General features: G+C 39.0%; 1 protein-coding gene across 1 annotated transcript in view; it reads right to left on the reverse strand.

The window, feature by feature from the left end:
- adgrv1 (adhesion G protein-coupled receptor V1) overlaps nucleotides 1-20,936 on the reverse strand; it is a 94,062-nt gene that overhangs the window by 14,854 nt on the left and 58,272 nt on the right. Inside the window, exons 88-90 of the mRNA XM_077600919.1 lie at nucleotides 9,362-9,478; nucleotides 4,946-5,124; nucleotides 1,623-1,780 (exon numbers count right to left, since the gene is read on the reverse strand). Of these exons, the coding sequence (XP_077457045.1) occupies nucleotides 1,623-1,780; nucleotides 4,946-5,124; nucleotides 9,362-9,478 (454 nt within the window). The remainder of the gene's footprint in view (nucleotides 1-1,622; nucleotides 1,781-4,945; nucleotides 5,125-9,361; nucleotides 9,479-20,936) is intronic.

The following is a 20,936-nucleotide window of genomic DNA, read 5'->3' on the forward strand; positions in this document are numbered from 1 at the left end:
TAATAACACTGCGATTGGCTGGTCACCAATTCAGGATGTCCTCCGCCTGGTACCGGAAGTCAGGTGGGATAGACTCTAGCACACCCCGCGACCCTTATTAGGTTAACCAGTATGGAAAACAAATGAATTGATATTAACATAACGGTCACACGACAAACTAAAAAAAAAGTGGTTTTCAAAATGTGGTACGAGTAACCCCAGTGGTACGTAGGCTTACTTCAGTGGTGCGCACAAGACTGTCTGAGTGGCTTTATGTACTCAAACTAATCCACTAAATCACGAGTGTCAAAATGGCGGCCCGGGGGCCAAATCTGGCCCGTTGCATCATTTTGTGTGGCCCGGGAAAGTAAATCATGAGTGCCGACTTTCTGTTTTAGGATCAAATTAAAATGAAGAGTATAAATGTATATTACATTTCGTGATTTTCCCCCTTTTAAATCAATAATTGTAATTTTGTAATCAATTTGTTTCTATTTTTAGTTCAAAAATCATTTTGTAAAATCTAAAAATATATTTAAAAAAAGCTAAAATAAACATTGTTTTAGATCTATAAAAAAAACTGAATATTCAGGGCTTTTAACCCAGTTCTTTTAATCCATTTATTTAAAAAAATCTAAATATTATGTCTAAAATGGTCCGGCCCACATGAAATCGAGTTGACGTTAACGCGTCCCGCTAACCAACCCGAGTCTGACACCCCTGCACTAAGCGATCACAGTCTGCCTTTCTCAGTCAAAATACAATGGAAGCCATTGGCCTAATGTTAGCCCTGTTGTTGGTACGCAGTAAGCTAAGTATTCTTTGATGCCGGAAAATGTTTGAGAACCACTTGACTAAATAATTTGAATGAATCCAGCGCTATGCTCGCAGATCTCACCCGTCCCACTGAAGTGCTAACATTCCTCGCCAATCATCGATCAAGGTGCAGTTGTAAGGGAACATCAAAAGGCATAAGAATGCAATAACAGATATTTAATCATCTGAAAAGAACAAATTGTCATGTAAACACGCCTTCGGATAAGGATTTGGCTATAAATAGAAGCCATTGTTTCGTTAATCCATATGTCCTGGGTATTTATTTTTTCCCTCCGCCTGTCTATTTAGGCTCGAACACAGATTTCAGTGACGTCAGCAGTCTCACATGCTCCTTCCAAGTTTCTACGTGTGGCCCCACATGCTGCACTCTCACACAGATTATTTTGAAGATTATCTCATCACTCAGAGTTTGAAGTCAAACATTCGGAGATTTTTTTGAAACAGCTTTTAAAATGATACATTCTTGACTATGACTTTGCCGTCATACTTCGCACACTGTTTTTAATCTTTTTTTTAAAACCTGTTTTGCATGAGGTTGCTCGCTCTCAGCCTTTTTCACTCGACATGCTGCTTTTTTCAACCACTTGCACTCAAAATATACTCTTGCTGTACTTCAGGGTGCAATACGATTATTCTGTACATCACATGACTCTGCATAATTGTAAAAAAAATGAGAATTCCTTTACAGTGTCTAAGTGACTAAACCTCACCCAATTAAGGGAGGGAAAATGTTTGACTATTTAACAGTACAAATGCTCATTTTAATATTTAGTATAAAGGTACAGTAACGCGTTGTGCAACCGTACCTGTGCTGTTTGCACGACCCCGATAGACGTCATCGTAGGCCTTCCACTGCTGAGAAACCTGGTAGGCGTGTATGAAGACGACCAGCACGGCAACCAGACAGATGAGCGGAACGAGCACAGAGGTGCACAGTGCAGCATAGATGTTCGGGATGAAGCACCTAAAAATGGAGCATTGGGGAAAATTCGTGACTGGACGTTTGGTCGAAAGACGTTTGGTCCCTGGACGTTTGGTCGACCGGACGTTTGGTCGACCGGACGTTTGGTCGAACAGACGTTTGGTAGAACGGACGTTTGGTAGAACGGACGTTTGGTAGAACGGACGTTTGGTCGCCGGGTTCGCTCGCTGTCAAATTATGACAGAGAGTTTACTGTTGATATTTTGATATTAGATATTTAGATATTAAACTCTCTCTCTCATGATTATAATTTTGAGAGCTGGTTTCAACAGTAACAACCCGGCGACCAAACGTCCGTTCTACCAAACGTCCGTTCTACCAAACGTCCGTTCTACCAAACGTCCGGTCGACCAAACGTCCGGTCGACCAAACGTCCGGTCGACCAAACGTCCTGGGACCAAACGTCTGGGGACCAAACGTCTTTCGACGAAACGTCCGAGTACCGGGAAAATTCAATAGGCAGAAAGTAGACATAAACGATCACTGCTTTGCTTCGTCCTTACATACAACATTTTATTTGTTTGTTCTGTTTACCAGAACATTTTCCAGATCCACACCCTTTCAACTTAAAAACATTCCAAAAATTGACGCAACTCAAGGATTGTATGAATTTCTCCTAATGCTTACGGGTCACAGCATGGCAGAATCATTTTTTAATTTTTTTAATAAAAAAGGAATTCATTTCCAAAGGAAAAAAATCTAAAAAAATTTAAAATTCTACTTGTCCCACATTTTTTCTGATTAATTCACACATCCCCCCCCAAAAAAAATCAAGGGGCACAAAGGTTACCAGCACGTTTTTAACTAAAATGTACAATTCTGCCAAAATTGGACAAATATTTCCCATTACATTTCCAATTCAACTGCCATAAAAACATTTCTATTCACTCCTATTGATTTTCAACTGGGTAAAATAAATTTAAATTTGTGTTAATTATTTTTGACAAAAAGAAAAAAATGAAATGCCCCAAAATGTAACAGAAAGTGACCCAAGATCAACGATAGGTGATCCAAAAGTCCCCTTAAATTAACAAGGAAGTGAATGAATTGGACACACAATGATAGAATCCGAATTCATTGAAATCCAGAGGACTGCCTGTGAATGAACTTTCAGTGCAACTGAGAGGGCTAGATGTCCAAGTAATTCTGACTTTAAGGGCGAATGAACATATATGTATTTGTTTTCTGTCAATGTGACGGTTTTCACAAGCCCCTCTGCAGCAGTTTGATCACAGCATCAACTTTCCCAGCAGAATCTGAGAACATTAGCCCCTTCCTATTACAACACCAAGCAAGCCAGCACAAAACATTGATGTGACTGTCTATTTCACGTGTGGTGGGAGAGTGGAGTCCAGATAGAAGCTCAGTTTTCAGTGACTACAGAGAAAACTAATTGGCTTGGAGTTAGCCATAACATGACGGATGGTATGCCAAATAGACATTTGCATCACACACTTGTAGTGTGAGAGCGTAAACATGCTCTAATATGGATATTTGTTCCGTGGCCTTGTGGTTGGGTGAGAGCTTACTGTACTGGAAATTTCACAAGAAAAGGAAATCCGGCCCAAAGCACATTACACGTAAGTGACTTGAGCTGAATTAAAAAATGCCCAATAAAACACCTACTGTAAATAAAGCTTCAATTTTGCGCTATTCCAGTTAATTCTCTTTGTTGTTGTCGTGACTTTCCGTTTGTCCTGTTCCAGGTTCGCTACAGTAAGTCACTCACATGATCTGTTTGGCTCAGATGTGATGCCAGATGCCCTTCCTGACACAAGCCACCACATTTTTTATCCAGGCTTGGGACTGGCACTGGCTGGCAATTGGAGCTTTGACCGGGAACTGAACCTGTTCTGTCAAATATGTACAACAACACTAGTTTTGGTTCATTTTTTCCCCTCTCAGATACTCACATTTGTACAATATACACTGCATAGTTACTTGCTTTGGTAATAAAATATGAATTAGTTTAATTTGGTAATTTAAAAACCAACTCCTTTCTGTTTTCTGAATAATTCAAAATTAAATCATTATTTTCCATTGACGATGATTGATGTCTGATCAATTGTAATAGTCCAAACAAACTTGACAAGGATAGATGTGTAATTCATTGAAACTGGCAGGGCGTTGGGCAAATGCTTCTTTTCATTTCCACTGATCGCACGAGAACTCATTTTGACTGATGTTTGTTCATTCGCCTGACAGTCAAAATGGATTGGACGTCTTGTGCCGTTGATGTCAGTGATTGATTTACATAAATAACTGCCCTTGTTTGCCTCTATTTTAAGACATAGTATAAATTAAACTGCCTTCAGTACTTTTAATCAATCTTTGCCTGCTATTGAGTGATATGGTTGGATGTCCAATTTGTGTAAACTAAAAGAATGCTCATGTGTCAGTGATAGATGTCCAAGCGATTTCTCACTGCTATACTTTCCTTTTCAAAATGGATTGGATGTCTGGAGTCAGCAATGGGAGTCAAGGAGCTAAATGAGTGCCCTACAAAGGGTTGATGTCGTACCGGATGTCAGCATAACAGCCATAACTTTGAAAATAATGGTATATTATGATGAATACTGCCTCTTTCCCAAAAAAGAGGAATGGCAACTTCACTTTTACCTGACTTGCTCTTGTGTATCCGCAAATCTCGCATCTATGCACCCACTGTCTCACGGCCACTTACCCGCCCACAGGAAACTGGTGTGCATACACAGTTCCAAGGACAACAGCCACACCTAAGGCGAGCAGCTAATTTTAGATGTGATTTCAGGAGGACCATATTTTTAAGAGTTGTGCATTTACCAAGCACGGAAAACTCTGTATAGGAAAAAAGATGCATTTTCCATATGAGTTCATGTGTTTGTTTAGAAGGATTAATTTTCTTTCAACTTCTTGGAATGTTGTGTTTATTTATAGCTAATGTCCACGAGCACTGGCACACCTAAGGCCAAGGAATGGTTTTGTTTGCTTTTCTAATTTGTTTAATTTTGTACACTTCCACTTCTGAGGGAAAATTTCCTTGACTGAATCATTCTGTGCTTCATTCATTTGATTGGTTGAGCGATCGCCTCACATGATGTCAGCAGATCAGGTGTTGGCTTTAAACAAGTGACATCATGTTGAATTTTTTTTAAACAGTCAACTTACACGTTCCCTTGCACCAATCCGTAGACTGCGTGGATACTCCAGTCGAAGCCTCCAAGCAAAACGACGACCAGTATAACGATCACAAGAGCTGGAAGACCCCACCCCAACAGGAAGTACAGCAGATATCGCCGCTCCGTGTGCTCATCGTTCATTACTAGCACTTGCCAAAAATTCACAGCCTGGAGACACAAAAGGAATGAACGATTTAAAGTGACACATAACAACTTTATAATGTGGATCTCAGTGGAAAGAATCATGTTTAATAGGGTGAGGGAAAAAAAGTTATCTGAACTTGAAATTTTAAGTCCCCTTATCTCCCTTGACATTAAACATAAATATAAAATTTTGAGTAAAGTTATCTTACGTTAAGAAAGCAGATCTCGAAATTTGAAGTAAACCGATCTTAAATTGTTATTGAATACGTGGGATTTGTCATTAGATAAGATTAGAACTTTATTTTATCCCGTATTCGGGAAATTCCCTTGGTTGCAGTAGCGAGACAGTAGCAAGCACAAACACAGAAGACATTGTAGACCTAGGTAAAAAAAACTGGAGCCACACACAGGAAATCCACAAGGTGGGGGACCTTCTGCAGACTGAGACTGAGGTTAAATATGCAGAATCACTTTTACTATAAATGACAGCACCATATTTCAGCAACTGAGCTAAACTGCTTGGCTCTGCATCTACCCAAAGTAACTTTAGAACTGTACTTTTGAAGGCACCAAGTAACCACAATTGAACACATCGAGCTCACAGAACTTACCCTTTCATATTCTGATTACTCCAAAATTTAGGTATTGGTAATTCAATTGAACACAACTAATTTTATGGAGTAAAATGTTAACTTGATAACATGAGTGTATCTGTGGCTTCTAGAGAGAACCTGTCATTCTGGTTTGATTTACAGCAGCCGAAAAGCGCAGAGGTGCTGAAAACACGTGTGAATATGTGAATCAGGGCCAAGTTGGATATGGTGCCGCACGCAAAATGAGCTGTATCAAGTAGCAGTCGGACTACTTTCAATGATAGCATTTCACTGCCATGAACGAATCAAAGAATCACTGCCAGCTCATTCCATCATCAATGGCAGACAATGAGGAACAAAATGGAATATAAGGAGTCTTCATCATTTTTACACCTATGTCCTAGGACATAGTATATATATATATTTTTCCTTTGGGTAGATGCAGAGCTTAAAGTTCAAAATCTATAAAAGAGGACACAAAAGACCATCCCGCTCTTTGTTCAGAGTAATGAACCTTTATACAACACCTATAAAGCTGATGATGTTTGTGATTGCCCATCTGTCTGTTAACACATTTACAAATAGAGAACTGTGTGTGACGCAACAGGAGGTTATGGGATGCTGACCTCTAACTCGGACAACCTCTGCTCTCAAATAAACATTATTGTTGTGTAACAGATAACGCAACAAACTGCTTTACACATGCTAAGGTTGTATAACAGCTCAACCGCGTGTCAAAAAGACAATCGGAAAATGTCAGAATTAAGGTCGGACTTTCTCTTGGTGGTGTGAGAAGCTGTCAAGACACAATAAATGAATGAGGTGGCCTTTGAGGTGAACTCGCCGACTTTTGATAGTGAAGGTCGGAGTTGGAAGAAGGGCATGGAAAAAAATAGATTGTGTTTCCTGTGGCTTGCCAGACAAATGTGTTTTTTTCTTGATAGTTGTGTCTGCAGAAAATAATAGGATGGGCCTAAGGAAAATAAGATATCCTGTTATTCCTCTGGAGCACCGGGAGGAAACACAGTGAAAGTCGCAGTAATAAATTCAAAGTTAAATTTGCATCAGCATGCCTTAAATATGGAGATGAAATAAATATGTTTAAAGGAAATGTTGATTTAATAGTTTTCAACAAACCTTTTGTGTGGGATACAAAACATTCTCTATCATGTCATGTTTTTAAACAAGAGGATCTCCATTTTATTAAAGAAGTTTGAAAATATTGTACTGAATATATGGACCTCTTAAAAAAATGCACTGGAGCAGTGACTACAGCAAATGCTTCTACATACAAAATTTTAAGGTTACGAAACCATGCAAATGACCAGGACTGACATACGAAAACAAGATCCAAGTCATGAAATCCCTCAAGATGTAAATGCATTTCCTTTATCTGTTATATTATTTTGAAATTGTACCGGTAACATTGTGACCTGCTTTACTTTCGCTTGGACTCCCCAACAACAACAGGAGTTTGCATGTTCTCCCCTCTGTGGGTTTTTTCTAGGTACTCTGGTTTCCTCCCACATTCGAAAAACATGCATACATTTGGTCTAATTTAATATATATATAATATTTAATTTAAATAATTAAATTATTGATTAACCACAGGGTTTCTCCGGATACTCCAGGTTCCTCCCAAATTTCCAAAACATGCATGGTAGACTGGTTGAACACTCTAAATTGCCCCTTGGTATGAGCATGAGCATAAATGGTTGTCTGTCTCCTCGTGCCTTGCGATTGGCTGGCCACCAATTCAGTGTGTTTCCCGCCTCTGGCCCAAAGTCAGCTGGGATAGGCTCCAGCACCCTCCGCGACCCTAGTGAGGATAAAGCGGTTCATAAAATGAGATGAGAGATGCCCGACTCACTGATTGACATTTTTGGAGTCATCAAGATAATTTTAGTTTTAATCAGTGTAAAACTCAACTTGTTTTTCATAAGTTTCCCAGTGCAATTTTAATACTTTGGTTTGAATTCGGCCACGCGATCGTGTAGTGGTTCTTCCGCCTGACTTTGGTGTGGGCAGTCTGGGTTCGAGTCCCACCTCCTGCGTCACTGACTGGAAATGAGCATTATGCCCTGTTGGCCGAGCATGACGGCAAAACACTGCAGTGTTTGTGTAGCAAACCAGCCGAGAGAGAGAGAGTGCAAGTTAACTTTTCAATAAACTAAAAGAGCAACAATGTTATGTAATGCTGAAAATCCAATCCGGACACAGATATTGCCTTTTTTCAGGCCTCACTGTTAGATATGCTGGTCGACCCATTCACTTGGCACAGACAAACACCCTTCCTCCCTTATGAATCTAGTACATATTGATTTCCTTGTGGTTTGAAATGGGTTTTTCTGGCGCCTGTTAGTATGAGGAGCAGGACTCTTGAGTGTCTGCCTGATAGGAGGGGAAAGACTGTAGAGGACAAAGAGCTAAGTGACGGCAATCAATTACAACAAGAGTGGCTGTTATATAGCTGCACTCTTTATTTGCCATTGACGTCGATAGATAATCAGTTAATTCGGACTGGGGGGGCGTGGAGTGAGTTAATGTTAGCTTTGATTCTTTCAAGGGCTGAAATGTGTCCATTTTCAATTCTTCACTGCTGAAATACTGGAAGCTAGTGTTGCCAAAGTTTACTTATTGAGCTCCAGTAACCATATATATTATCGCAGATTTTTTTTAATCACTGAGAATCATAAAACTGGTAACTCATACATCTTATAGTCATTTATGTAAAACAGTCATTCAAAAATAGATTTTTTTTTACAGTAGTTTGTTATTAATTTGACAGTAAATTCATGAGGGCTTTCCATTTTTTTAACTCATTGGCAGATGATGCCAAATCCATTAATACTGGCAGCGATCGTTTGATGTCCCTCTTTTACTAACGACCACAATGCATTCTCTCTGAGCTGGGTTGGCAGTGAATGAGTTAAAATGGGATACTGTAGTGTTCCGGAGCATTTGGTTACAAGCATTTCGAGTCATGGAATTCCTGTGCTCTTGTCTGCAGATGACAAGGATTAAAATAGTTTTATGTTAAGATGTTCATCATGATAAAATCATTTTATTGTTAGGTTTCTTTGTGTTTCGGTGATTCTTTTCAATGTTGAATGTGAACATATAAAAACAAAATATTTGGGAAGTTTTGACATATAAATTAGTTTTCATATTTCTGTTTTGATTTTAGCAACAGCAACAAATCCCGAGACCATTCTCAAATGAAGAGGCTGGTATTGCCTGCATGAGGTGGTACCAGTCCTTATCCACAAGTTAAGTAAACAATGATTTTTTTTGTATCGAATGGGGGTAGAGGCGACCGGTGGGCAAGTGGTTGAACACTATAAATTGCCTTTGGTTATGAGTGTGAGCCTGGAAGATTTTTCGTCTCCTTGTGCCTTGTGAATGGCTGGCGACTGATTCAGGGTGTCCATTGCCTTGTGCTCCTAGTTGGCTGGGATAGGCTCCAGCATCCCCTACGACCCTTGTGAGGATAAGTTGTTCGGAAAATGAATGTGGGAGGTCCTTTGCAATAAAAAATGAAAAAAACCCACTGTAAGCCTATAAGACACTGAGTTCTTTCCTCCATGAAGGACAATTGAAATGCTTAATTGACGCTTAATGATCATAACTTTGGGTCGAGTGACCCTAATTCTGACACCTGCACTTACCTGTATAAGCATCCAAAAGAACTGACTGAGGTAAAAGTAGTGAGAGAAGAGCGCAAGAGCTGCACAGCTGTCCTCTGAAAGCACCCGGCCACGGAAAGCTGACACCAGAAAACAGATCTGAAAAAATATATAGTTTACATGAATAACATTGACTTCCATGGAAAAGCATCATTAACAGTCGGTGAATTAAAGACAGCTGCAGACGGAGCAAGGCCCTCATAGTGTAACCTGTTGAGTCACTTCCCAACTAAATCAAACATTAAATATTGTGGTCACAGAAATATTTCTTGGATTTACACTGGTTGTGGATATCCCGTTCCACCCTGTTTAATATCTCTTTCAGTGCTTTGACAGTGATAGACGTCCAATCCATTTGAAGGTTGGCAGGAAATGATCGCTGGAAATCAGCAAGAAAAGAAACTATATGCATAACCATTTTTGGATTTCCCCCATTTAAGTCAGAGCCACCATGTTTACATAAAAATGACTACTGATTCAGTCATTTTCCCATCCTAGCCCTGCAGGGTGTGAGTGGGTGGAATGGCACAGGAAAGAAACTCATGTTCTCAGTGCTGGGAATTGAGCCCAGAAGGTGAAATGGTTCAGGTAGTTAGGAGCTTGCCAACTTAAGACACACCCATACCATTTGATGAAAACAAAAACAATGTGCAATGTAGCGACAGTACAGCATCCAACAGTTTTGCTAGCAGAACGTTATGAAATTCATTTAAAAAAAGAAATTAAATTATAGTTGCAATGTTCCCTAACACTCTTCAGTGGGTATTTGAAGTACAATTATTCAAGAATTAAACCAAGTGACCCCCCATATTTATTTGATAATTTCCTTATTAATAACCCTTGATACGTCACTTGTGTAACTAGTTGGAGTTCATTTGCCCCACCCAGTCAAAATGGATTGGACATCTTCAATGGCACTGAAAGATAAGCATTCACAGTCATTCCTTCCAGTTTAAATAAATTAGATGACTATACCCATTAATAGCAGGTAATGAGTTAAACAAGGCCTTACGATTGTTATTGTTGACCCATTTATTCATTATTTTCTCATCTGATCTCATTTTCTCAAACGCTTTATCCCATCCCAGCTCACTACCAGAGACGCTGAATTGGTGGCCAGCCAATTGCAGCTTATTAGGTTTTATTAAAAAAAATATCAACAATGTAAAAACATTAATGCAAAATTATATATACACACTTACATATATACACAGTCTACTTATTCCTTCAACTGTTATCTTCCTTTAGCTCAAAAAAAAAATCCCCAATCAATTTCATTAGTGTTAGGTTAGTATGGCAAAATATGTTTGTGTGGCATTCCATTTTAAGTCATTGGCTACTAATGACATTGATAGGCATCCAATCTTTTTGAACTGAGAGGGAGAGACAAATAAATGAATGTTTGCTGGCAAACGTTCCAGTTCGAAAGGTTTAGACATCTATTAGTGACAAACTAATATAAATGTACATCAAAAGTATGAACACAGCCACATGATTGGATATCTATCATTGGGGATGATACAGAAAGAGTTCATCTAAACGTCTCTAACAAACACAAATAAACCACTGAGTGAAATCAGCAGTCTCAACTCGGACAATGACACAAGAGAAAGTGTTCCAATCCTTGTAAGGGATAAATAATGAATGGCTCAGGAGACAAGGAAATTGTATGTGGATGACCTAAAAAACAACTTTGCTTCAATCATAAGGTCTGCCGAGGAAAAAGGTCACTTAGAAGTATAGCAAACAGCCCGTGCATGTGTTACAATAGTGAATTTTGAAAACAACAATGTCAACGCAGATTACTGTGCAAAATCCCTCAGTTCATGAAAGTTGGAGAAAAACTCTCTGGCAATGACATGACAAAGTCAAAGACCTAATTAGTGGTGAGAACATATTATCATATTATGTAACCACCTCTCAGTATGCACACGCTGACCTTGGATCAGTCTAAATTGGACTATATCCCCTGCTTCAGTAGTCCAGCACACCTGTTGCTTTTGTCTTTATGATGAGTACATGCAGTAATGATTTGCTTATCTTATAGCTCTTTTTAAAACCAATACCACTTTAGAGAAATCATGTCTTTACATTATATTTGACTGAGGTAGGCCTGGTTTGTACGGATTAAAATATGGTGTTGCGAGATTAGGCAGGTTTGGGCCCACTTGGGTTATTTACAGTGGGATATAAATTTATGCGGCTTCATTGTATTTGGGCTACTTGATACAACCGTTTGGATTTTAGGATATCACCATGAGCGTATGTAATTTCTGATTCAGAGTTGAAGAGTCAAATTCTTCGAAACAATACATAGAGTTGCATACATAAATCATGTCTTGAATGGGAGGATCTAATTTGAACAGGTTATTATTAAACCGGGTATGGTTTACGGTGTGATTGCGCTGGAGTTTCTGATCTGGAAACTCTTACGGATGTTAGAGTTAGTGTACTTTACTTTTTTGTGAAAAAAGAGGGACATGTTAGCAGCAGTCAGATAATGATGACCTTTCACAGAGTGGAGGTCATCAGGGTGGGAAGGAGTCAGGTGCAGAAAGGGGATTTATCGGAACTTATCTACCACCCTGTCCTTTGTCCCCCGCTTAACTTCTTTATTGTGCAAGACACAAGGAGTCGACCTGTCTAGACCCTCAGGCAACAGACTAACTCATAGCAGAGAACAGGGAGATAGATCTCAGCACAGCTTGTACCATGTGATGACTTGCCTGAAGAAGATATCAACTCGTTGAACAAGAATGAAGGGGACAAAAATAAATTGATTTCCTCCAACATTACAAGGTTATACAATCAGACAGAGCTGAACAAAAGACAAAACAAGCATTTTCACACCACGGTATTACTCACCGGGGATAAAATATAAGTTATTATTCATGGAGTGTCCAACGACATGCATGTAAACCTGGCTTATCATGGTGGATGGAGAAAACAGTGAATTACACAATATGTTAGATTTGGCAGCATCAGACAATTTCTAAAAGAATGGATGAGCTCAGAAATGTTTTTTAAATATTACTTTACTTGGTTACATAAGGAAATTTGTCCCCTTGAACAAGAGTAACAGCTAGCTAAACAACTACGATCTACAGTAATACATCACCAATTGTAGATCGACTATCGGAGATTCAGGACAAATCAATTCGAATCCGCACGTATATATGATAAGTTTATAGCGTAGATTGTTGAATGGAGGTCACAATTTTGGAGAGTATTCCGATACGGCCTTCTCAATCTTAAACATATTTTTATTCCTAGTGCTTCCACTCGCTTGGTGCCCTTGGAAAAGGATATCGCTGCCATGTTCCGAATGTTTTCTTCTTCTTTCTAGATGTAACATATGGTCGATTCATTTATGCCGTATATATACATGCATATATATATACATGTTTATATATATATATACATACACACATATACATATATATTTATATCAGTGTTGTAAAGGGTAAGTGAAATAATAGTAAAGAGAGGGTTTTAGAAGTCCAAATAATATTAAATAGACACCATAAAAACACTGTACCTATTGCGACATTTCTTGGAAAATATTATCTGCAACAAATGGGGTGTTACTGTTTTCCTAGGAAACGCTAACATTAGTACAAACTTGCTGTGATTATGTCAAATATTGTAAATATTAAAGAGATGATGCCTTAAATGTAACACATAGTATATAAAAAGTGCTAAACAAGGTTTTTAAAGTTCATTACCCATTTTAGATGAATAAGGAGCAGATGGCAAAATGTGCTTCAATTCTGGAATGATTGATAAATGTTTAGCATATTGCATGTTTTATGAGTATCAAAACTCAATCACTGCCATTGAAGATTCATTCACTGCCGGCCTCTCCCAGTCCAAACGGACTGGCCGTCTATTGCTGTCAATGCCAGATGAAGACTTATAAGTCTGAGAATGAGCAATATCAGAATTGCTATATGGGCAAGATCTCTGAGGGCAAACATTTTTGATCAAACCCAGCTTGCATTTTAATCATTTGACGTGTGGTTGATTTATATTTACTGTGAAGCAGGCTAAAGTATGCAACACCTGGTCACTGCACCCACTGCTACTGGTGGTTTCTGCTCTCATCCTCCCGGACAGTGAGAGTTTCACTACTGATCAATGTAGCCCAGTGTTGTGACGCTATAGAAGCTGTGCAGCAGCATGGCTTTAAATAGCACTCGACTGCATTACATCACTGACCAATGCAGGGAGGGGCTCGTGGGGGACCCATAGCTGTCTGCCTGCCAGACTATCCATCCACAGGCAAAACACTATACCTCCTAGTTTCCCCTCCTCCAGCCATTCTATCCATTTTCTTATAGCTCAGAGTTCTTCTTCATCCTCACCAACAACCGCAGTACATCCCCCACCACAATCAGCCTCCTCTTTCTCTAACTCCCCCTCCCCCCCTATCAGCTACCGGTCTGATCTAGCTGGTTCCAGCCGCAGCCTACAGCCTGCAGCCTGGCTGTTTGCCTTTGTTCGCAATAAAAAACAGTAAAGCAAAAAACAGAAGTATGAAATTGTGTTATGTATGGCTTTTGCGATGTCCACTGACTACTCAAAAAAGCTTGTTCCTGTCCGGAGAGAGTCATTATAAACATTTGTCATGCAAAATGTGAATTTGAAGTCAAGTAAAGTTCTGATTTTTTAAAAATTCATTGGCTGCTGCTGCTAGAGACTGTATTTACATTTACTACTCAGTAACTTTGCCCTATTAACAGTTACGACACATAACTAAGGAAACACATCAACAACTTTCTGACTGTTCTAACAGTGTTAATGTTACATTATAAATTATCAAATTTATCACATTTCAACGAGGATGTTTATTCGTAAACTTTGTTTTTGTTTATTTGTGGTGTGATGGTAAACATGAGTGGCTAGTAACCACTGATGCTTGTAGTTTGCTGGGATAGGCTCCAGCACCCCGCCACCTTTGAGTGGAAAAGCAGTACGGAAGATGAATGAATTATAAGTGATTAACAACTGCGTTTCAAACTTTTTCTTTTTAATTTAAATAATAAAATCCTAAATAAACAGTATTTTCTTTGCTTTTTTATTCGAAAAATACTAATGACTGATCTTCACTGATTTTTGTCGCCAAGATTCATACAGTCACGATGTAGAAAAAAAATGCACATTTTTTTTTTGCTATGCAAATCATATAATGCTTTATGAGAATTCATTGTAAAATCCCTTGAAAATTGAATAATTTATAGCTACTTTAAAGTACACCCTCCATTGATTATGTCATAGTTATTAAATGGTACTCACGCAAAATGATGAGTGGCAGGACATAACAGTCGTCCGATTGAATCACAGCACAAATCTAGTTCCATATTGATCAATCAAATGATCACTGCCAACCCTCCCAGTTCAAATGGACTAGACCTCTATTGCCATCAATGCCACTAAAACATTCATTCATCCAGTTATCATTGCAAAAATTGATTTATTTGCAGCTGTCAAACTCCCTCAGCAATATTTATACAACTACTACTACTATTTACATAGACGTGCTATTTTCCAATCCATTCCTGCAAGCATCATCAGTCTCCTCACGTTCTAGAGTTGGTGAGTCGAGGCGGACGTGTCGTTTATGTGCTAAATCACACTGGACAGGCAGTTGCACGAGAGAGGTCAGACGGGGCTGGCAGATAGCTGGGTTAGTAGGCCAGGGTCATTTTATTTGTGAGGACGGAAGGGAAACAGGTAAGGTTGAAAAATATAAAGCTGATACCAACTCAATGCATTATTCTAAATGTAAAGAAAAGCCAAAACAGCAAGTGTTAGATCTCAAATATCAGTGGCTTGTTGGACCACGTTCCATATTTCAAGCTTCGCTGAATAGTCACAACAAGATAAGCTGTTTGTTTTCTGAGTTGCAATTCCAGTTCACTGAGACCACACGATAGAAGTAAAGGTCACGGGTGTTTGGTGTAGAACCTCAGGCCCAAGTTTACTTGCTGAGCCAGCTGTTGGCAAATAAACAACCTCTTTCTCCCCTTTGGTGTGTTTTCCATACAAACAACCACAACATGTCTTATACAGTGCCATTAGAGATGTACAGAAACATAATATTCTCTATCATGGTGTGATAAAGCAAAGATCAAACCTGACAGGTAACAACAATGTAATCTGGGAAGGAGACGTAAAAAATTAAGGCTAACTTGAGCCCACATAGGTTTTAAGAAGTGAGCCGGGCAGTCACAGTTCATTTTGAACTTGTTCTATATTTTGTTGAAAAGTAGAGCATAGGCCAAAGGAAGGCCGTTTTAAATTTGCTCCCCTAGTTAATGTTTAAGATGATTGCCCATAAGGTAAACATGGGGCTCATGAGATTGAGAGTCAACTATTTTCTCATGACTCAGCCAAAAAAGGAAATATCACTCTGTCACATGCATTTGAAGGATATTCTAACAGGGCTCCTCTCTACTCGTATTCACTCTTTGAAGTATGTCTACTGCTGGAAAATTAAATCTGTTACTCATACTGAACGTCAATTTTTTTTTGTGTCTGGAGAGCATAGAAAGCATACTTGCTAGGCATAAAGGGAACGAGTAGAAGATGATTCGACCTATTTTTATTATTATTAGTATATGTTTATTGATACAATCTGTCAACTAGGGCACATGTGTCAAAGTGGCGGCCCGGGGGCCAAATCTGGCCCGCCGCATCATTTTGTGTGGCCCGGGAAAGTAAATCATGAGTACCGACATTCTGTTTTAGGATCAAATTAAAATGAAGATTATAGATGTATATTAAATTTCCTGATTGTCCCCCTTTTAAATCAATAATTGTAAATTTTTAATCTTTTTTTTTTCAGTTTTTAGTTCAAAAATCATTTTGTAAAATCAAAAAATATATTTAAAAAAAGCTAAAATCAACATAGTTTTAGATCTATAAAAACCTGAATATTCAGGGCTTTTAATCCATTTATAAAAAAAAATATATCTAAATATATCTAAAATGGTCCGGCCCACGTGAAATCAAGTTGACGTTAAAGCGGCCCGCGAACCAACCCGAGTCTGACACCCCTGCATTAGGGTAATCGATGGCGTCGTCACTATATATGCCGAGATAAATTACACAGGGGTGGGAACGCTAGTCGGATACCGTTTTCAACTGCAAATGTCGTATGACAGAAATATCTAGAATAACGCAGATTTGTATGTTGTTTATGTTTTGAAATTTTATTTTTTTACTTGACCTCACGACAGGTTTGGACTGAAATCACTATCACTGGTTTAATGCTTTTGCCGTTTTACAACACGGACTGTTTGAGACCATGGATGAGTTTGCCAAATGAAGTTCAATCAACTCCTAAAAGTCCTTATCATTGAAACTTGTCAGAACAGCCTCTATTCGGTCATTGACAGAGACAAAACAGCAGAACACTGTGGATTGTTGGTCTGATATTTTATATTCAATATATTTGCAACTGGATTCGGGTATAGTGCTATTTAAAAATATTTCAGCCCTGATCCATTCCTAAAACCTTCGTTTGAAAAAAACAAAAATAAAACACAATTGCCCATGCATGGTGTTCTTCTGCTAATTAATTTCATCAAGAGCAACTACATTGTTGTTAGCAGTGGATTTCAAGTAATAGTTTAATCAATAGGTTCAATAAACTTCCTTGATGTGAGTCATTATGAATAGGGTTAGAGTGACAGTTTTCAAAAGTTTTTACCTTGCCAATAAAATGGACATTCGCTGTAGCTGTTAAACAAACACACCTTTGGGAAGTACCAGATCAGTGCCAAGGTTAGTCAGAGACTTCTTTCAGTAGCAGTTTAAAACGTGAACTAATCTACGGAGCTCGTCTGACCCCTACAGGTCATTGTAGATGCTGCAAAACCTTAAATCCACTCTGATCTCATGCATGTCTCCCATGGTTCTCCACATCAATCTATTGTGGGTAACAGAATTAAAAACAATGCTCCATCTATTAAAACGTGTATTTGTGCGTGTATCTATGTACAATATGTCCTCTGTATCATTGTACTCTCTGTCTCATCTCATCTCGCAGGGGGTGCTTGAGCCTATGCCATCTGATTTCGGGCCAAAGGCGTGGGACAACCTGAATTGGTGGCCAGCCAATCGCAGGGCTCAAGGAGACAAACAACCATTCACGCTCACTCTCATACCTAGGAGCAATTTAGAGTGTCCAATCAGCCTACTTTGGATGTCTTTGGAATGTGGGAGGAAACCAGAGTATCCGGAGAAAACCCACGCAGGCCAGGGGAAAACATGCAAACTCCACACAGGTGGACCGACCTGGATTTGAACCCAGGACCCTAGAGCTGTTGAGGCCACTCAGTCGCCAGGCCCTGTACTCTCTGTGTAACTCAGAAAAACAAGATACCTAATAATGAATGTGATTAAGCTAGTGGCTATATCCTTCCTCCGTTGTAGATATCATGATCCTCCCCCCCAGGAAGTGAGGCGAATTATTTCAGGCAATTAAGATAGCTGCAGCCATTAGTGACTCAATTTCTTGTGCTCCCATATTGGCAGGCAAATGCTGCATGAACCCATCTGGAGCACCAAAGCGTTCAGGATAAACAAAAGTCCTCCAAAGTTCACTTGACATGCACAGTGCACCCGAGACAAGCGGCCAAACTCCAAAAATAGAATGTTACTCAAGAGTTCTGCAGGTCCCCACTTAGTTTATCATCCGCTGCACCAGCAGTCCTGTTTGTTCTTCGGCGAATCGGAAATAAGGTAAAAGGTATCTAGCACAGAACGCTGCACGTGAATAAATACATGTGAGGAAAGGCGCAATCGGAATTGTTGTTGACCTAATTTGCAAGAAAATATCTTTTGAGTACATCTTATGATGAAATGGAGCAACGCAACAGTTCTCACAGAATTATGTCCCCCATTATAAAATACAACGTGCAAAGGGTGTTAATAACTCAAGGATCTCAACACCCCCGTACATAGTCACTGAGCTAAGTTATGTAAATAGCACCTACTAGTCGAGGTACTAGTGAACTGTTGAACCAGGCTAAAGGGGAGAGGTCGCAGTGGCCTCCTGTTACTGTTTGTATTGTGCTTTTTCTGGAAATAGATGAAAGTTCATGGAAGCGAATTTTAGGTCAACAGTTGCTTGTTCAACAGAAATTTTGAATCTCCAGTAAGGACATTGTCAGTTGCAGAATGGACAATAAAATGAACGATTACAACAACACTCATTGCGTTTGCATGCCATGATCATGTTTCAGTGCCATTCACGGATGTCTGATCCATTTGAACTGGTAGAACGAACAATCGCTGCCAGCCGTCACTGTCCAAGGAGTACAGTGGTACCTCGACCTACGATCAGCTCTACCTACGACATGCTCGAGGTACGATGAAAATTTCAATCGAATAATTTGCCCGAGATACGATCAAAATTTCGAGATGTGACCAAGCCAGGTGGCCATGACATGAGAGGCTGTTTATCATTGTAGCGCACTGTCTTTTTTTGCCGCATCTCTTTCGTGTATAACAGATATATACGAGCACTGAACGATTTATTCAGACGAGTTTCTCTTAGCATCGACCAGGAAACGCACAACGCGCATGCGCGGGCAAAAACAGGGCTTTCTGGGTAATGAAGTATACTCGTGCACACAACACCGATAGGCAATGGTACCCTTTCTCAGAATAAAACTTCATTACCCACAATCAATACATGGGTAGGCTGTTATTCCTTCCTTAGCCTGTTAGCTCCCGCGATCGCTCATTCAAGACTACTTCTCGTTGGCAAGTGGTCATGTGTTATCCTATTGTGTGGACATTTGTGTGCATCATTTTCGGAATATTTTGAAGGGAATACAACAGCAAACAGCCCATCGATAGCGAACGTGAGGGTGGAGGCGTGGCAAACAGCTAACCCGCCCAGAACGAAGGTAAAAAATATTAACTCCCCCCCCGCGTATGTCGCTGTCTCTACCCTCCGCGAAATGCGTCTAATTTTACTTCTATTAAACACATTTTATTACTATTAAACTACTAGTTATGTGTTACTTTGTTAATAGATGGCGAATTAGAAGAAATAAAACATTTTCCAATCCAATATCCTGTTTTTGGTGTTTTTTCAGAGGGTTGGAACGAATTAATTTGTTTTTTCAATGGGAAACGTCTGCTCGAGTTACAAAAAGCTCGACATACGATCTCAGTCCTGGAACGGATTAAGATCGTATGTCGAGGTACCACTGTACTACTATTTTTACCATGGAGTATTCTTACCTAATTTAATCATTCATTTTTCCATTCCACCAATCTGAAAACCCATGCAGGCACACGGAAAACATGCAATTTCCACTGATCTCAGAACTGTGAGGTGGACATGCTAACCACTCTAATACAGTGCTAAAAAATAGATAAATATGAAGGTACTATTTTAAACTTGATTAAAAGATGTACATGATCAAGTTTTTGGGTTATAGTAAAATTGTTGACTATTGATATGAGACGATAACTGGCCTCACACCTGATGTCTCCAAAAGAGTGTTCTGGCTGGGGAGTCAGTTCTCTGTACACTGTGGTAGCCTGGGATCCACTACAGAATAGTACAGAGTTTAAACTGCTTTGTTTGTATTTTTTCTTTTAATTTTGCATCAAAACAAAAAAATCAAGTGAAATTGGGTGATTTGAAGCTTTTATTTATTTTATTATTTATTTTTATTTTTTCATTTTTTTTACAGTGCAGACTTTACAAATGATCGTTTATACTCCGTGTCTTTACTTTGTTGTGATTCATTTCTTCTAGAACATTTTAATTTGAACTCTAAACTGTACCACTTTTGGATACCCAAATTTCATGGTTGAACAATGGATCTCTGAATTTTGTCACATTGGAACTAAGCCATGTTTGTTTACAAGCACTTCCACTGGGATCCTTGATAATTTCCCGGGTAATGACAATAAAACATGAAGTGGGGCACGTAATTAGATTGAAGATCGTCATTGGTCAAACAAATGAGTCACACCGGATGTGAAAAGCAAGGGAGAGAACAAGAGAGAGCATTTCGGTGCCTGATCATGTTAAACCATTAAGGGACAGTGTTCACTCCAGAAGACATCTATTCAAATGATTTTCGGTTTACTCATTCACTGCCAGCCCAAATTACATAGTATGGGTTGTAGGAGTTAGTAAAAGATGAGGGGTAAAAGCTATTAAATTGATTGATTCACAGTTAAAACAAATTAGCTGTTTATTGGCATCAATGGCAGCCAAAGAATCAAGTTATGCAAAGTCAAAAAAGAAATAAATAAATAAAATTCCCGGTGTAAAATACACTTTAGCTGAATTTATGCACTATTCTCATTCTGTTTCAAACTACCCTATTTTCACGTCTATAAGGCTTACTGCATTATAAGGCACACCCTCAATGAATGACACATTTTATTTTATTTTCCAAATATAAAGCACACTGGATTATAAGGCGCCCTGTCTATTTTTGAGAAAATTTAAGACTTTTAAGTGCGCCTTATAGTCGTGAAAATACGGTAATTGCAATATGTTCGATTTTTTCTATCCATT

The sequence above is a fragment of the Stigmatopora argus genome, chromosome 5, assembly GCF_051989625.1.
Source record: "Stigmatopora argus isolate UIUO_Sarg chromosome 5, RoL_Sarg_1.0, whole genome shotgun sequence".
Classification (NCBI taxonomy): Eukaryota; Metazoa; Chordata; class Actinopteri; order Syngnathiformes; family Syngnathidae; genus Stigmatopora; species Stigmatopora argus.